The sequence below is a fragment of the Astyanax mexicanus genome, chromosome 21, assembly GCF_023375975.1.
Source record: "Astyanax mexicanus isolate ESR-SI-001 chromosome 21, AstMex3_surface, whole genome shotgun sequence".
Taxonomy (NCBI): domain Eukaryota; kingdom Metazoa; phylum Chordata; class Actinopteri; order Characiformes; family Acestrorhamphidae; genus Astyanax; species Astyanax mexicanus.
Window position 1 is genome coordinate 7,897,634 of NC_064428.1, and position 18,685 is coordinate 7,916,318.

The 18,685-nt window shown below is 39.0% G+C and overlaps 1 protein-coding gene and 1 long non-coding RNA gene across 7 annotated transcripts in view; one reads left to right on the plus strand and one right to left on the minus strand.

The window, feature by feature from the left end:
- The window catches only part of LOC111190302 (uncharacterized), a 492,977-nt gene that overhangs the window by 115,978 nt on the left and 358,314 nt on the right, over positions 1-18,685 (plus strand). For all 6 annotated transcript variants that reach the window (XM_049469796.1, XM_049469797.1, XM_049469798.1 and 3 more), the window contains 7 exons: positions 41-141; positions 1,970-4,060; positions 4,675-4,848; positions 6,344-6,517; positions 9,169-9,342; positions 9,529-9,702; positions 14,396-14,569. In XM_049469796.1, coding sequence (XP_049325753.1) covers positions 41-141; positions 1,970-4,060; positions 4,675-4,848; positions 6,344-6,517; positions 9,169-9,342; positions 9,529-9,702; positions 14,396-14,569 — 3,062 coding nt within the window. The remainder of the gene's footprint in view (positions 1-40; positions 142-1,969; positions 4,061-4,674; positions 4,849-6,343; positions 6,518-9,168; positions 9,343-9,528; positions 9,703-14,395; positions 14,570-18,685) is intronic.
- Positions 9,101-12,924, minus strand: LOC125785739 (uncharacterized). The gene is made up of 3 exons (XR_007428080.1): positions 12,896-12,924; positions 12,450-12,532; positions 9,101-9,173 (listed from the first exon to the last, which is right to left on the minus strand). It is a non-coding gene; the product is annotated as an uncharacterized LOC125785739 (long non-coding RNA).

Sequence of the window (18,685 nt, forward strand, 5' to 3'; positions counted from 1 at the left end):
AACTTGTTCTTAACATTGTTTTTCCAGACTGCAAACATTCAGAGCAGAACCTCCAGAGCCCAGCTGTGTGTCTTTGAGGAGCAACCACTCGATGCAGCAGCCTTACAATTTCAGTAACAACAAATGTACCACTGAGCTGAGGTGAGAAACCAGCATGCAATGAGAGTGAGTTTAAACAGGGTGTTTTTTGTAGTAAGTCTGGTTTTTTTTTTTGGTCATCTCCAATGAAAAGTACTTTTTAACACTACATTTTTTCCACCTTCCAGTAAAAAAAAAATCAGGCTGCACAGAATATTGTTTAAGCATTGTCATCACACAGCATTCATGTGAAATAATCTTTACAGTACATTACAGTATGTGTGACGCCACGTAAGGCAAATAAATAAGAAATGGTACTCATCAGCTATTGCTGCTTAATGCAAACAGAAAAATTACAGCTTTCATTCTATATGGCAGTATCTTCCAGAGGCAGGTTATATATGTTAAATATCCCATTATCTAACTTGGATACACACTTGTGCATGATTTAACATCATGACTTTTGGATCTGTGTCCCTCTGAGGGGTGTTGCATCACCCAAACACTAAGTCAGAAGACAACACTGAAGGGGAATTTATATTTTCTCTGTGCACAGATATAAGGTGCAAAAATGACAACCAAACTTTTTTGCAGCCTTATAAAGCAGACTACAATGCAAACACTTTAATCTTAATACATAAATCCTCTTAAATCTTGTTTAAAAATCTTACATTTTTCATTTTGCCTTGTTGTCAGACATTTATTAAATGTTCAATTTATTTCTAACATATATTTTAATGTTCATGATAAAATTGTAAAATTCTTAGTACTTAAGCATTTTTACATGTGTGTCCTTTTATGTGGAACTGCAATGGTTATTAATCAGAAAGTGTTTTAGTGTGAGCACAAGCTGATTGATCTAGTACTAGTAGAGTTAGTACAGTTCACAGGAAACTACTGTAAAAGACGATAAACTTATGGGAAATACAATGTTGTTTTTGTTCTGGAACATGATTGTTTTTATAAATAAATATCAGTTTTCATTCTAGAGAATGTATTTTGTAATTGATTGATAATAAAAGGGAGATGTTGAGGATGTTAGTCCTGTTTAATAGGACATGTGAAGACGTGCCTTCTGCAATATCTGCATGTTTAAATTATGCAGATTGTTTTTTTGCAATTTTCATGCTGAGTTTTGTTACCTTTCTCAGGGGGTACTGGGTATGCAGAACAAGGCAGGTAGAGGTAGAATTATGCATACCATTGATTGATCAGACATATTGTTTATGATTGGTTGCTCATCAGACACCAGCCATGTCTGTGTGTGGCCAAAAGCAGATGATGTATGAAGCTCCTTTCTGATTATTGTTAGCATTAACTTTTCATCATCACTCAATCTCCAGAGCACCAAAGCTAAACTAAACGTTATATGTGTGAATGTAATCATGTATCACCTCTACCCTGGATACAAGCTGAGACCTGGTTAAGCATGGAGGTATACAGGTTCTACAGATGTTGCAGCTGGACCTGTAGATATGCACACTTAAAGGTTGCTGTAGCTGTCTTCCCAGTATATCCCATAAATGCTTGATTTTAACTAATTTTGGAGACCAGGCAGGCCAAGAAAGTGTTGCAGTTTGACAGATATTCCTGGGAAACCCTTGCTGTGTGTGAGCGAGCATTGTCCTGCTGAAAAATACCAGTTGGAAGTCCCGTAATGAGAGGCAACACGTAGTCGCAGGATGTCCTGCACATACTGCTGAGCTGTTAATGTCCCTCATATGCCTACTACGTGTAACTGTCATGTGTGAGTTAGTCATCTCCTCAGATCAACATGAGGCCTTTATAGGCAAACATGACAGTTGTCAGAACAATAGCTCTACTTTTCTGCCTCCTACAATGATTTAACTTTCTCTCTTTCTCTCTCTTTTCTCTCTCAATCTCTCTCTAGCAATGTAAAGAATGGATTATTCCAGAATCCAGAGTTCAGGTGTGGAGTGTGTGAGCAGATTCAGACAGATCCAGTCTCTATCACCTGTGGACACATGTTCTGTAGGCAGTGCATTAACAGCTACTGGGACCAGTCTGCTCCATCAGGAGACTTTGCTTGTCCCCGGTGCAAAAAGAGATCTAAAACACGTCCAGTTCTGTATCCACTTATGGAGGAAACCATGAAGCAGGATTACTGCCCACCAGTGAATGATGACTTACCCACAGTCTTAGAGAAACACAGAACCAGTATGAAGAACAGGTACGAGAGCTTATTCGAGGGATTTAAAACACAGGAGAATAAAATTCTGCTGAACAGGATTTACACTCAGCTCTACATCATAGAGGGAGAGAGTGAAGGAGTGAATGAAGAACATGAAGTTCTACAGATGGAGAAAGAACTCTGGAAACAGCTGCAAGAAATACCCATTAACTGTTTAGATATATTTAAACCAGTTGAGGGAACTTTAGGTGGAATGGGAGCAGAGAACATTAGAGCTTGGATGGCTGAAGAAAGAAAAGAAGATGAAGGTAAAGAAGTGCAGAAACTCAGAACTGTGCTGACTAAAGGCATTGCTGGCATTGGAAAAACTGTGTCTGTGCAGAAGTTCATTCTGGACTGGGCTGAAGGAAAAGCCAATCAGGACGTAGATTTCATGTTTGTGCTTCCTTTCCGAGAGCTGAACCTGATTAAAGGTGATCAGTACAGTCTTCATAGACTTCTGTGTGACTTCCACCCTGAGATCAAAGACCTGCACCCGAACATATTTGACCAGTACAAAGCCGTGTTCATCTTTGATGGTCTGGATGAAAGCAGAATTCCACTGAACTTCTCAGACTGTGAGAAAGTATCTGATATAACGATGACATCATCAGTGGATGTGTTGATGACAAACCTCATCAAAGGAGAACTGCTTCCCTCTGCTCTCATCTGGATCACCTCCCGACCAGCAGCAGCCAATCAGATCCCAGCTCAGTTCATCAGCCGTGTGACAGAAATCCAGGGATTTAACGACTCCCAGAAGGAGGAGTACTTCAGGAAGAGAATCAGTGACCAAGAACAAGCCAGCAGCATCATCTCACACATCAGGACGATACGGAGCCTCCACATCATGTGCCACATTCCAGTCTTCTGCTGGATCTCAGCCACTGTGCTTCAGAGAATCATGAAACAAGGTAACACAGAAATACCTAAAACACTGACTGAGATGTACTCCCACTTCCTGTGCACTCAGACGCTCATGAAGAGTGAGAAGTACGAGGGAAAAGACCAGAGAGATCTAATGGAACTGCTGGAGTCCAACAGAAAGATGCTTCTGAAACTGTCTGCTCTGGCTTTCAGACAGCTGATGAAGGGCAATGTGATGTTCTATGAAGAGGACCTGAGAGAGTGCGGCATTGATGTCACAGAGGCCTCTGTGTACTCTGGCATTTGCACCGAGATCTTTAGGGAGGAGTGTGTGCTTTACCAGAAGAAGGTCTACTGCTTTGTTCATCTGAGCTTTCAGGAGTTCCTGGCTGCTCTCTATGTGTTTCACTGCTATGTGAGCAAGAACCTGGAGGAACTGCAGTTTCTGAAGCCTAGGGGTGTTAAGTGGAAAGACAGTGTTCTGTTGGAAGAGCTGCTGAAAGGAGCTGTGCGTAAAGCTGTAAAGAGTGAGAATGGACACTTGGATCTGTTTCTCCGTTTCCTGCTGGGAATCTCTCTGGAATCCAGTCAGCAGCTCCTACAAAACCTTCTGACACAAACAGTGAGCAGCTCAGAGAGCATCAAAAAAACAGTCCAGTACATCAAACGCATCATCCAATCAGAAGATCTTCCTTCTGAGAGATTCATCAACCTGTTCCTCTGTCTGACTGAAATGAAAGTCCAGTCTTTCTCCAAAGACATTCAGTCAAAAAAGAAGCTCTCCACCGGAGAGTGTTTAGCACTAGCCCATATGATCCTGATCTCAGAGGAGGTGCTGGACGAGTTCAACCTGAAGAATTACTCAACAACTGAGAAGGGCTACAGGAGACTGATCCCAGCTGTGAGGAACTGCAGAAAGGCTGTGTGAGTTTACATTAATCTGCATTTTATTTTATATTTACAGAGGAAGCAGAGGAACAGAGAATATTTTTTTGTTGTTATAACATGATTTGTTTTAGATCTTTAAATATTGTAAATGTGGTTAAAATGGAATGGAATCATCAGGTTGTACAATTAATGCACCACCTTGGTCTTTGAACTGTGGGATATATCCATCCTCAAACAAATCCTCCTTTTAATTAGGGGTATCCAGAGTTATCTCATCCTGCTGATTTTAGCTTCAGTTTTAGGGGGATTAAGGTAAAAGTTCTGCTTCTCTGTTCCAGCAGCAAAGGTTAAAAGGAAATGCACAGGCACAGGTGAAATTCTCTGTTCGCTTCCCTTTGTAAAACATTCTCTTGTGTGTACTGTGAATCCGGTTATTGCTGCAGCCCTACAGTCTACTATATAATTCTCTTAAATTAACCAGAATTTGTACCACTGTGTTTAAGTGTCTCTGCCATTTTTGAGCACATTTTAAAGTTGAACTGACGTGGAGTTTTCTGAAATCACACAGTGTCTTTATAATTACTGATAACTGTCAGTGTGGATTAGATAATCTCTGTGTTTAATTTATATCTATATTTTTTCTCTTGTAGATTAACAGGATGTAAACTCACCATGAACTCCTATGAAACTCTCTGCTCTGCTCTGAAATCAGTAAACTCACCACTGAAAGAACTGGATCTCAGTAACACTGAGCTGCAGGATTCAGGACTGAATCTAATCTGTGATGGGCTGAAGAGTTCAAACTGTAACCTGGAGATACTCAGGTGAGCTTTCTGTCAGGAGATTTCTGAATGAAAAAACCTTCACCTGTCCTGTATTAAAGCCAGTCCTTATTTGCTGCATCAGGGCCTGGCCAGCTAACAATCACTGAGAGGAAGATGAATTCCCAAGTGTATCAAATATTTTAGAGGATAATGTGAGACTGTCTGTATATCAGCTGAAACTCTGAATTAGGGCTGGAACAATTAGCTGACAATTTGTAGACATTAATGTGTGAGGAACGCAGTGTTGCGGAGAAATGTGGGCCCTCACACACTTCACTCGCTCTCTGTGTCTCAAAAAATGTAAACACACCAGTTAAGACAACAGCCATGGTCATTTAACATATTCTCCAAAAATCCTGCCTAAACCTGTCTAACACCAGCACTTCAAAAGCTTAAACTAGCCCAATATTTTAGGTTGTCACAGACTCTAACAACACAGTACATTTTCATTTTGAACGATTTGCAGTGAAGGCTTTGTGGCAAACATGTTAAATATTAAAGGTAGCCCAAAAAACACCCCTCTAATTTTCTCCCTGTGACTATCAAACAAGCCCAATTTATGTTGAATTTCCTGAAAATAACATCCTATTTGTGTGAATATCTCCTATAATTTCTCAAAAGGTATATCACGTGATGTCGCAACAGGACAATGACCCAAAACAGCAGAGCAAGTCCACATCAGAATGGCTTAAGAAAAAGTAAATCTGCCTTTAGGAGTGACCAAGTCAGAGCACAGATATCAGCCCAATAGATAGAAGATTGATTGACTTAAAGAGAGGCGTACACTTGAGGTTTCACAGGAATATGACAAAGCTGAAGCAGTTCTGCAGGAAGAATGGGCTAAAATTCCTTCTAAATGATGTGCAGGTCTGACCCACAGCTACAGGAAGTGCCTGGTTGAGGTTATTGCTGCCATGGGGGTCAACCAGCTACTGATTCCAAGGGTTTATTATTATTTTAGGCACATTATATTTGTCAGTACTTTTGACTTAGATCAAGAGCAGGCTTTATGACAAATGTATGCAGAAAACCATGACATTCCAAAATATTCACATTATACATATAATATAATTATATAGATCTAATTAGCATTTCACGTTTATTGGTGTTTTGCTGTCTATTGTGTTTGTTTTATATTCAGCTTCAGATAAACAGATAGTCTACTATATAATCATCTGATTCAGATCAGAATTCCTGGATCCTTTAATAATAGAAAGTTGTCCAGGTCCTGAGGCAGCGATATGTCCCCATACCATCCCACTGTCCTGGAACATTATACCAAAAGCTGCTGTGTTTTTAAAAGTGAGATGAGCGTAGATGATTTGTGTCTTGCTGCTCTCTCTGGACGCCACTTTTACTCCATTTTATAAATTCAGCAGCGTTACTGTGATGATGTCACCTGGCTGTATTTGGATCACAGTGAAGTTAAGATAACACACGGAATGATGCTACTTAAATACTTTCACTGTTTTAATAGTTTTTCTTTGTTTTGTAGATTACCTGGATGTAAACTCACCCTGAACTCCTATGAATCTCTGTGCTCTGCTCTGAACTCAGTAAACTCACCACTGAAAGAACTGGATCTCAGTAAGACTGTCCTGCAGGATTCAGGAGTGGAGCTAATCTCTGATTGGCTGAAGAGTTCAAACTGTATACCGGAGATAATCAGGTAAGCATTAAAACAGTGTCACCAATACAGACATATTGGTGTGAAAATTCTATATCACAATTGAAAAGGTCAACATTATTCAATTTATATTCAATTATAATATGCAATCATAAATATATATATTAAGTAGTGCTGTCAGTCGATTAAAATAGCTTAATTAATTATATTCTTTGTGATTATTTAATCTTAATAAATTTTATGTATCAATTTTTGCTATCAAACCTCTCTCATCCAGTTACTAAGACAAACAAGCAGGGTTGCCAGGTCCTCTACCCACTCTCTAATACTGCAGTAGCTCATAAGCAACCCAACATTTCCCACAGGCTCTCTAAACAGAGCCCATACCATACACCTGTAAGCTACATTTGGCAGGTTTAGCAAGTTGCTAATAACAACAGTGGATGGCTAAAGTTTTCGACTTGCCTGAGAACTTCGGTTCACATTACGTTTATTGAACTTTGCACTGGTCGCACTTGACTGTGCAGTGAAGACTTTAAATTAACCACGGTCTGCCAAAACATACTGTGCTATTTTTATTGTTATTAAATAATCAAAAGTAACATGTTATTATGAAAGGTTAATATGTCACATGTTAATATGTTAATTTTTGTCAAATGGCAGCTGTTCTGTATTATGCTAGTTACCAATTTTTAGCTAGGCAGCTAAGTTTATCTTCTAGGGAAACACCTCACCCAGAGCCCTCAGCAATCAACTATAAAAGTTAAATATACCTAAAATCTGCACAGTAACTAAGTTATTATTAGTTATATTTATTTCTGACATTTATAAGGATTTATATTTATGTTCAGTACACAGACTTAATAACTGTAGATTAATATAGCAGATATAGACATTCTATACACAGCATTGCACGCAGAATACTACAATAATACAATATGCTACAAATAATATAAAACTCAGTTCAGTTAAATAAAAATGAGTAAGGACATGTAAAGTTCATCAAATATTGTCAAATATAAAGGATAGGTTGAGGTTTTGGTGAGGTTTTCATGATTTGAAAATGAACTAAAACTAAAACTTTTACTATTCTGCGCATCAGAAAGCCTGTGATTGTTTTAAATGAGTTTTTAAAATGAGTTTATATTTGATATTATTTTTTTATTCATTTTAATTGTTTTATTCTTTTTATAATTTTTATCAAATTAGTTAAGATATATTTTTTTACTTTTTATGTCAATTTTTATGATCTTTTTTAAAATGTCCTGTTTTTCCTTTTTATCCGTCTATAGTAAATGTCAGTTTTTATTTACATTTTTTAAAATAGTTTTAATCCCTTTTAAACTGTAAATGCTCAGAGGCATTGTAAATGCGGGTCCCCCTCCAGTGTAAATAATGGTTGATTGCTTGATTAATATTCAGTGTTGCAAACCCAGTTTTTACATAAACAATAAACAGAATAAAGAATAAAATAATGTTGCTCTTCCCTTATATGAGCTGCTGGTTTATCTTCACAGCATGACGGCGCAGTCAGTGTCTCTGCGCTCTTAAAATACGAATGACCACAGACACACTGATTGGTTTATTTCACGTTACGCCCAAAACACACCCATGAATAATTAAGAGAATTAAAACACTCCCTTTGCGCTGTTGGAGCTGAGCAAAGTGTATTTCTGCGGCCTTTCGATACCAAAGACACAGGACACGCCCCTAAATCCAGCTGCACAAAGCATAATAAACTAGTATGCTTTAAATCACTAAAATAGGGCCCAGAATGTGGCCAGTTTACTTGTCCTTGTACAGTTCAGTTTTGTTGGTTGGTTGAGGAAAGTACCACTGCATGCTCTTCTATCTTTATTCATTCTTCTTTGTCCCTCACAACATCATACCAAAAGCAACCACTTTATTGGTCATGGGTAGGAGACATCATCTGAGCTCCCTGGGAAGATCAGTGGCTGTCCCCAACCATGTTACTTACTGTATCTCTCCTAACACTTTCTCCAGCTCTCAGCAACATTCTGGTGTGTCTTATTGAAATAACAACTTTCTGACAAGTGTTGACTTAAATTTGTGGCAACAGTGGAGAAGTGGCACTGTAACGTAAATGGCTCAGTGCATTAGAACATACAGCACCAATAAAACAGCATCTACATGAAAAACAAGTATCTCCATTTTTGTCCATTTTTAGTTTACTACATAATTTGAACAGACAAACTGTCCCTTACACTGTGCCAAGATTTCTTGATGAATGGACCAATAGAAATTCTTCAAAAATACTTCACCTGAAATAAACTATTTTTACATGGACTTCCATTGAAAGTTTAGATGCTTTTTCTCTCTCCTGTAAAGTTGCTGTTTTGAAGACATTTGTTTTTCATTGGACAGTGACCATATTCACAATATTATGACCACTTTCTAGTTTCTGTTTTCAGATTAGTTTTCTTTTTTTTTCCTTCAGGACTCCACAGAGCAGGTTTTAGTTGTGGTGTATCAGCTGTTAGTGTGTGTTGTGAATTCTCTAATATAGACCTCAATTTGTAGACAAATGTGTTTGAATGTTGCTGTCCATTTTCTAACACTTTTTTTCTAAGTGTTGGAGTTTTCTGAAATCACTCAGTGTCTTACAATTACTGATAACTGTGAGTATGAATTAGATATTCTCTGTTTTTTAATAGTTTGTTTTTGTCTTGTAGATTACCTGGCTGTAAACTCACCATGAATTCCTGTGAAACTCTCTGCACTGCTCTGAAATCAGTAAACTCACCACTGAAAGAACTGGATCTCAGTAAGACTGAGCTGCAGGAGTCAGAAGTGGAGCTAATCTCTGATGGACTGAAGAGTTCAAACTGTAAACTGGAGATACTCAGGTGAGATTTCTGTCAGGTGATTTCTAAATGGAAAAATCAGTACAATTTACCTATCATAGATTGAAGCAGGGTCACCAGTACTAATAATAAATAATTCTTGAGCTCTCAGTAGAGCACAGGGATATATTCTATGTTAAAGACACACACAGCTCTGTATTTTAATACTTTTTTTCTTTGTGTTTTTAGACTATCTGGTTGTAAAATCAACATGAATTCCTATGAAACTCTCTGCTCTACTCTGAAATCAATAAAATCAGCAGTGAAGGAACTGGACCTCAATAACACTGAGCTGCAGGATTCAGGAGTGAAGCTAATCTCTGATGGACTGAAGAAATCAAACTGTAAAGTGGAGATACCCGGGTAAGCTTTCTCTTAGGTGATTTCTGAATGGAAAAATCACCCCACTCTGCATTGAAGCAGCTTCACTTCTCACAATTTAAAATAATGATAAGCAGAGCCCTAACATTGTAGACTAAATACACACATATAGCTGTAAACTGTGTATTGGTGTTTTTAGCAGATGCTGGTAGCAATATTGGTTTATAATGGTAGGTTAGCAGTGTGTGGATATTGGGAGCTTATGGCAGTATACTGGTGTTTGAATGATTGTGCGAGCCTATGCTGTTTATGCTGTTTAATACTTCAAATCATTTTCATCCTTAATCAGTAACAACTGGGAGCTATGAATAAAAAAAACATCTTAAACAGATGACAAGTAACCAATAAAAGCTTTTATTCATTTACATTGACTCTGCAAACTGATTCTCTAACACTGAGATACAGTGGAGCAGGTATTAAGTTGTTCAAACTATAAATTATCATGAAAACTGTGGATAGTAGTTTGTCATAATGTGTTGTCACTGAAGAATGGCTGAACAATAATTGTGTATCAGTATACATTGCAACAGAAAATATTTATCACCAATAGTGGTCTGATTTTAAAAACCCATTTCAGTATCACTCAGAACCTGCACTGAGCCAGTAGCTAGATGACACTATTCTGAGCTTCATAATTAAGGACCAGAGTAAACCACAGGCATAACATGCATATAATAACAGATATCAAGACTTACTCTATCTAACCAGTGCAGTACAGTTGAGCTGTGATAAAATAATAGTGAGTAATCCAGCACAAGTCTGTGAAGTCTGGTTATTCGCTTCACTGCTAACTGCTCCAACACTGTTGAGGCTGGTTTATAACATCGTCACTAACAACTCTAAGCCTGTTGAGACCGGCTGTTAGCATTGTTTATCTGGTATCATGGTGTGTCTTCACAGCGTGACACGCAGTCAGTTTATGAGCTCTTAAGATAGAAATGAACAGAAGTCAGAGCGCACCTGCGTCTTAAAGGGAATGACTACAGACACACTGATTGGTTTATTTCAAGTTGCGCCCAAAACACACCCATGAATAATTAAGAGAATTAAAACATGCCCTTTGCGCCGTTGGAGCTGTGCAAAGTGTATTTTTCACGGCCTTTCGATACCAAAGACAGAGGACACGCCCCTAAATCCAGCTGCACAAAGCATAATTAACTAGTACGCTTTAGATCGCGAAAATAGGGCCCAGAATGTGGTCAGTTTACCTGTGGCCGTGCTCCGCTTGTCCTTGTACAGTTCAGTTTTGTTGGTTGGTTGAGGAAAGTACCACTGCATGCTCTTCTTTCTTTATTCATTCTTCTTTGTCCCTCACAACATCATACCAAAAACAACCACTTTATTGGTCATGGGTAGGATCTGAGCTCCCTGGGAAGATCAGTGGCTGTCCCCAACCATGTTACTTACTGTATCTCTCCTAACACTTTCTCCAGCTCTCAGCAACATTCTGGTGTGTCTTATTGAAATAACAACTTTCTGACAAGTTAAATTAAATTGGCGGCAATAGAGGTAAAGTGGCACTATAACGTAAATGGCTCAGTGCATTAGAACATACAGCACCAAAAAAACAGCATCTACATGAAAACAAGTATCTCAATTTTTGTCCATTTTTAGTTTACTACATAATTTGAACAGACAAACTGTCCCTTACACTGTGCCAATATTTATTGATGAATGGACCAATAGAAATTCTTCAAAAATACTTCACCTGAAATAAACTATTTTTACATGGACTTCCATTGAAAGTTTAGATGGTTTTTCTCTCTCCTGTAAAATTGCTGTTTTGAAGACATTTGTTTTTCATTGGACAGTGACCATATTCACAATATTATGACCACTTTCTAGTTTCTGTTTTCACTTTTTCTTCCTTCAGGACCCCACAGAGCAGGTTTTAGTTGTGGTGTATGAGCTGTTAGTGTGTGTTGTGAATTCTCTAATATAGACCTCAATTTGTAGACCAGCGTTTCTCAACCTTTTTTCTATCACGTCACCCTTTAAATATATGCGAGATGTTAAGGCACCCCAGTTTACTTGCTGGCGCAGTACTTCAGGTGAGAACGGGGGGAGGGGGGGGTGCTGGCGCAGTACTTCAGGTGAGAACGGGGGGGGGGGGAGTGCTGGCGCAGTACTTCAGGTGAGAACGGGGGGGGGGGTGCTGGCGCAGTACTTCAGGTGAGAACGGGGGGGGGGTGCTGGCGCAGTACTTCAGGTGAGAACGAGGGGTGTTGCTGGCGCAGTACTTCAGGTGAGAACGGGGGGGGGGGTGCTGGCGCAGTACTTCAGGTGAGAACGGGGGGGGGTGCTGGCGCAGTACTTCAGGTGAGAACGGGGGGGGGGGGGTGCTGGCGCAGTACTTCAGGTGAGAACGAGGGGTGTTGCTGGCGGAATATGAAATAAAATAGCGCGTCACAATTAGCGCGATTAGTGCTGCCTGTGAATTGGGACACACCCCGACACGAGCTGACTCTGGAAAGGAAATATGCACGTGAGGCGCAATATTTTGACGGCACCCCCGATGAAGCCAGACGGCACCCCAGGGTGCCGCGGCACCCTGGTTGAGAAACACTGTTGTAGACAACTGTGTTTGAATGTCGCTGTTCATTTTCTTACACTTTTTAAAGTGTTGGAGTTTTCTGAAATCACTCAGTGTCTTATAATTACTGATAACTGTGAGTATGAATTAGATATTCTCTGTTTTTTTAATAGTTTGTTTTTGTCTTGTAGATTACCTGGCTGTAAACTAACAATGAATTCCTGTGAAACTCTCTGCACTGCTCTGAAATCAGTAAACTCACCACTGAAAGAACTGGATCTCAGTAAGACTGAACTGCAGGAGTCAGAAGTGGAGCTAATCTCTGATGGGCTGAAGAGTTCAAACTGTAAACTGGAGATACTCAGGTGAGATTTCTGTCAGGTGATTTCTAAATGGAAAAATCAGTACAATTTACCTATCATAGATTGAAGCAGGGTCACCAGTCACGATTATAAATAATTCTTGAGCTCTCAGCAGAGCACAGGGATATATTCTATGTTAAAGACACACACATAGCTCTGTATTTTAATACTTTTTTTTCTTTGTGTTTTTAGACTATCTGGTTGTAAAATCAACATGAATTCCTATGAAACTCTCTGCTCTACTCTGAAATCAATAAAATCAGCAGTGAAGGAACTGGACCTCAGTAACACTGAGCTGCAGGATTCAGGAGTGAAGCTAATCTCTGATGGACTGAAGAAATCAAACTGTAAAGTGGAGGTACCCGGGTAAGCTTTCTCTTAGGTGATTTCTGAGTGGAAAAATCACCCCACTCTGCATTGAAGCAGCTTCACCTCTCACAATTTTGAATAATGTACAGCAGAGCAATAGAGCACTGGGGTGTATTGTACACTAAATACACACAAATATCTGTAAACTGTGTATTTGGGTTTTTAGCAGATGCTGGTAGCAATATCGGTTTATAATGGTAAGTTAGTAGTGTGTGGATATTGGAAGCTTATGGCAGTATACTGGTGTTTGTATAAGTTTATGCTGTTAAAACAACTGGGAGCTATGAATAAAAAAAACATGTCTTAAACAGATGATAAATAACTGTTAAATGTTTTTATCATTTACATTGACCCTTTAAATTGATTCTCTAACACTGAGTTGCAATGAAGCAGGTATTACGCAGTTAAAACTATAAATTATCATGAAAACTGTGGATAGTAATTGTCGTAATTTGTTGTCACTGAAGTAGGGCTGAACAGTAATTGTGTATTAATATAAATTGCAATAGAAAATATTTATCACCAATAGTGATCTGATCTACATGCCACTAATCTCAGCTTCATAATTGAGTATATAATATGCATATAATAACACGACAAGATTTACTCTATCTAACCAGAGCAGTACAGTTGAGCTGTGATAAAGTACTAGTGAGTAATCCAGCTCAGAAAAACAGCTAACCTGCTCCAAGCCTTTAGAGTCCGGTTTTTAGCATCTTTGCTAACCACTCCAACACTCCGGAGGCTGGCTGGTAGCATCACCACTAACAACTTTAAGTCTGTTGAGACCAGCTGTTAGCATTGTAGCTAACTGTCTGTACAAGGCTTTCCCTTCTGATCTCTTTACGGGTTGTTTACACCAGAAGAGGAAGGGGGAGGAGTGTATGAAGGATCTCACTCTCTCTCTCACTTTCTTTTTTCCACCTAGTATCCCTCATACACATTTTAGAATAAGAGTCCTCAGGTCAGATAGTATTAATGAGTACAACAATACAAGTTAAATAATGACAACGAATAATAAAGGACATCTAGTTTTATTTTGCTTAGTAATCCTTAAATAAATATACGGTAAAAAAATATTTATATATTTAATAATCTCAGTTTAATATTTGAGTAGGCTTGGATCTCCTAAAAAAAAAAATCTGGCACATCTAACTGTCTAGTGTAAATTGTAATTTTTTGGTAATTGAAGGTACATTAAACAATTGCAGGACTCTGTTGTCAGTTCACTGCCTTTAAGCTGAGCAGACACCACCATCTTCTGTAGCCTGGTAAAGTCAGTGCCTGATTCGTTATTTTCATTCATCATTTCCTGCTCCTTTTCCGTAGTACAAAGTTGGACAAAGAAATCATGCGGTGTCTCCTGGTAACTGTGTGAACTCTGTTTTAATTGTTTTTCTGTATCTTATAGATTACCTGGATGTAAACTCATCCTGGCCTCCTATGAAACTCTCTGTACTGCTCTGAAATCAGTAAACTCACCACTGAAAGAACTGGATCTCAGTAACACTGAGCTGCAGGATTCAGAAGTGGAGCTAATCTCTGATGGGCTGAAGAGTTCAAACTGTAAACTGGAGATACTCAGGTGAGATTTCTCTCAGGTGATTTCTGAATATAAGTCAAATGTACCCATTATGAATTAAAGCAAGGTCACCAGTCACTATTTTAAATAATGGTTGGACTCAGCAGAGCAAGGGGATATACTGTACATTAAGTATTCACACATATCTCTGTATTTTAATAGTTTTTTCTTTGTGTTTTTAGACTATCTGGTTGTAAAATCAACATGAATTCCTATGAAACTCTCTGCTCTACTCTGAAATCAATAAAATCAGCAGTGAAGGAACTGGACCTCAATAACACTGAGCTGCAGGATTCAGGAGTGAAGCTAATCTCTGATGGACTGAAGAAATCAAACTGTAAAGTGGAGATACCCGGGTAAGTTTTCTGTCAGGTGATTTCTGAATGGAAAAATCACCCCATCCTTCATTAAAGCAGCTTCACCTCTCACAATTCTGAATAATGTTCACACTCTCAGCCAAGCGTTCTCAGGCCAGATAATATTAATGAATATTAATAGATAAATAAAGACAACAAATAATAAAGTTTTTAGGTTATTTTTTTTTGTTTATCTCGAGGTTGCTAAGTAATCCTTTGATCAGAATGGGGCCAAAAATGCTTTTAATATTTACTCATTTTTACTCATATTTATTCAGATTAAGATATATTTTAGTAGTCTCAGATCTGCTGAAAACAACATCTGGCAAACTGTCTCCTGTAAATTCTTTGTCATTCTTTGGTGCATTAAACTGTCAAAACACGTAAAATGGATGTATCGCTGTAGAGATTTACACAAATTACAGCATTAGTCACTGACTGACGTTCATTACAGAGTGCTGCCCTCAGTTCACTTTATTCAAACTGCGCAGAAAGGGCAGAACACCCCTGACTTCTGTAGCCTTCTCATGTCACTGCATGGTTACATACACCACAGTCAGTGACCTTTTTTATACTGTTTATATCAGTATTGGTATTATATTGTAAAGCCTGAAGTTAAACAATGTATTGTGACAAATTTTGGCCTTATTGCGCAGTCCTACACCCAAACCCACCAGTTGTCGCTCACATCAAATTGAGTGAATGTTGGTATTTTTAGATATGCTAGTATATTTTATAGGGTTGTCAATATTAAAGCATTAACGCACACAATTACTTTGGAATTAGTAACGCATCATTTGTTTCCAACAAATTAATTACGCCACCGTCGTAATTTGCCCCCCGCCCAATGTGCATTTTTTTTTCTGAAGCTGTTTCCTTGTGGTGAGAACTTGATCTGGTCTCAGTCCGACCCAGCTATCAAATATACTACTTTTTAGTTGAGCTAAACTGTTGATTAGGCACAGTTTAATCTGATAAATTGGCCAGAACAACCATGAATATATACTGCCATAAACAAACGCTGTCTCTGGTACTGCTGTTTACACATGCGGTATATGCAACTTTTACTGCTGTTAGGCACGTGACCCTGTGCTGCATGTCCCAGTGAAAACATTTGTTTAAAGCGTAGGGGATCAGAGAAGTTAATCTGCTTGTGTGGTTTATTGGTGCACATTTTGGTGCCTTTTGGTTTACGCTTGTGTGAAACCAAACCAAACAGAGGGAAAAACGCTCCAAATAAACAAACTCATCAACTGATCCGGACCATAAAAAACAACTACACGTGTGAAAACGCTCTTTTACACTTAGCAAATTAAGTTATAATTCAGAAATCCTTACAGCCAAGCTGAGATGTTTACAATAAAGTAAAAACAAGTTCCTATATCCAATTTATCATACATTCTTTATTCCAGCGCCTCACGTCAGCTTCATCTCCTTTCAAATCATACATGTATATAAAGGGGTTGGAAATTTAAATTTAAATACCGTGTTAGATACACATCTGGATCGTTCATCTTCCGTTAAAATTACACCATCAAGCCCAAGTTTACGCCAAAAAAAACGTACGAAAAACTCTAATTTAGTTTGGAGGGTTTTTAACCCTAAGACGGGTATTTAATTAGAATTCAGTACGGTCCAGTTGGAGAAAATTTCGGACCGTCGCCAGTGTTAACTTGTGTTATGATTCAGTGCTATAACCTGTTTATATATACACATAAAATGTATGATACATCTGACCCATGAGGTTGTTTGAACTATGATGAAAAAATATATATAAAAATAATAAAATTTCTCCCCTGTCTCTCTGTCACGCTCGGCGTGTCTTTAGTTTCCGGCCGTTCTCGTTTTTCCGCCAGTTCTCGGGCTCCCTATCTCTCTATAAAGGTTTTTTTTTTCCGGCCGCGTCCCAATTCACTAGCTGGGGCAGTGGTCTACACAGATCTGATTGGCAGAGGGGAGCGTTTGGTGATTGGTCTGTGCGTTCACTGCAGCGTTGCGATGCGTTTTTTGTGCCTCCTCCCACTATTTTCTATGGAGAGCACCGGCAGTGGCGCAAACGAGGCGAAGCAAGCAGCAAAAAGATTAAATATTTTAAACTTTATGCAAATGAGAAGCGAGTTTCACTGGGTGGTAGCCAATCAGTGCCACGCGGACAAGGCTTTAGCACCACACACACCACAGGCTGAAATACAGAGTGAGAAAACAGAGGAGAAGCTGATTACAGCTTTTTTAGGCTTTTTTGTGCTTTAAGATCCCCTTTGTAAGATAACAGAGACGGAGGACCAGCTGGTCCTGAACTGAATGTTTTAGGTTCACCGGGCGATACAAAAGAACAGCGTCTCATTCATACACAGAACTGAACTACAACCCCTGGCAAAAAGTATGGAATCACCAGTCTTGGATGAGCACTCCTTCAGACATTTCATTCTGTAAAACAAACTCTGATCAAAAACATGATACAAAAATAAGGTCATTCCAAAGTGCAACTTGTTGGCTTTCAGGAACACTCAAAGAAATGAAGAAAAAACATTGTGGAAGTCAGTGAATGTTACTTTTATTGACCAATCACAGGGGAAAAAATATGGAATCACTCAATTCTGAGGAAAAAAGTATGGAATCGCTCAAATTGAAGGTAGAAAATAAGGACACACCCAGTCAATTTCCTTTCCCTAAATGGACACCTGCCTCAGATTAGATCTGCTCGTTAGTCTGCAGTTAAAAACACCTGCAGTCATGACACCTTGGAGGGCTGCTGAATGAATTAGAGTGGCAAGAACCATGGCTCCAACAAGAGAAATGTCTCTTGAAACAAAAGAGAGGATTGTGAAACTTCTTGAAGAAGGTAACTCTTCACGCATGGTTGCTAAAGATGTGGGCTGTTCACAGTCAGCTGTATCCAAGATATGGACCAAATACAAACAGCATGGAATGGTTGTTAAAGCCAAGCGTACTGGTAGACCGAGAAAGACATCAAAGCGTCAAGACAAGCAACTTAAGGCCATTTGTCTTGAAAACCGAAAAAGTACAACTAAACAGATGAAGCATAAATGGGAAGAAGCTGGAGCCAATGTATGTGACCGAACCGTAAGAAATCGCCTAAAGGAAATGGGATTTCAATACAGGAAAGCTAAAAGAAAACCATCATTGACACCTAAACATAAAAGAACAAGACTGCAGTGGGCTAAGGAGAGGCAATCATGGACTGTGGATGACTGGATGAAAGTTATCTTCAGTGATGAGTCAAGAATCTGCATTGGACAAGGTGATGATGCTGGAACTTTTGTTTGGTGCCGTTCCAGTGAGATTTATGAAGAGGCCTGCCTGAAGAAAACAACCAAATTTCCACAGTCCTTGATGATATGGGGCTGCATGTCAGGCAAAGGCACTGGGGAGATGACTGTGGTTAATTCTTCTATCAATGCACAAGTTTACATTGACATTTTGGACAGTTTTCTCATCCCTTCCCTACAGATGTTTGGAGATAATGAAATAATTTTCCAAGATGACAATGCATCGTGCCATAGGGCAAAAACAGTGAAGGCATTCCTTGGAGAAAGACACATTCAGTCGATGTCATGGCCTGCAAATAGTCCAGATCTCAACCCAATTGAAAACCTGTGGTGGAAATTGAACAAAATGGTCCACAAGAAGGCTCCGACCTGCAAAGCTGATCTGGCAACTGCTATCAAAGAGAGTTGGCACCAAATTGATGCAGAATACTGTTTGTCACTCATCAAGTCCATGCCTCAGAGACTGAAAGCCG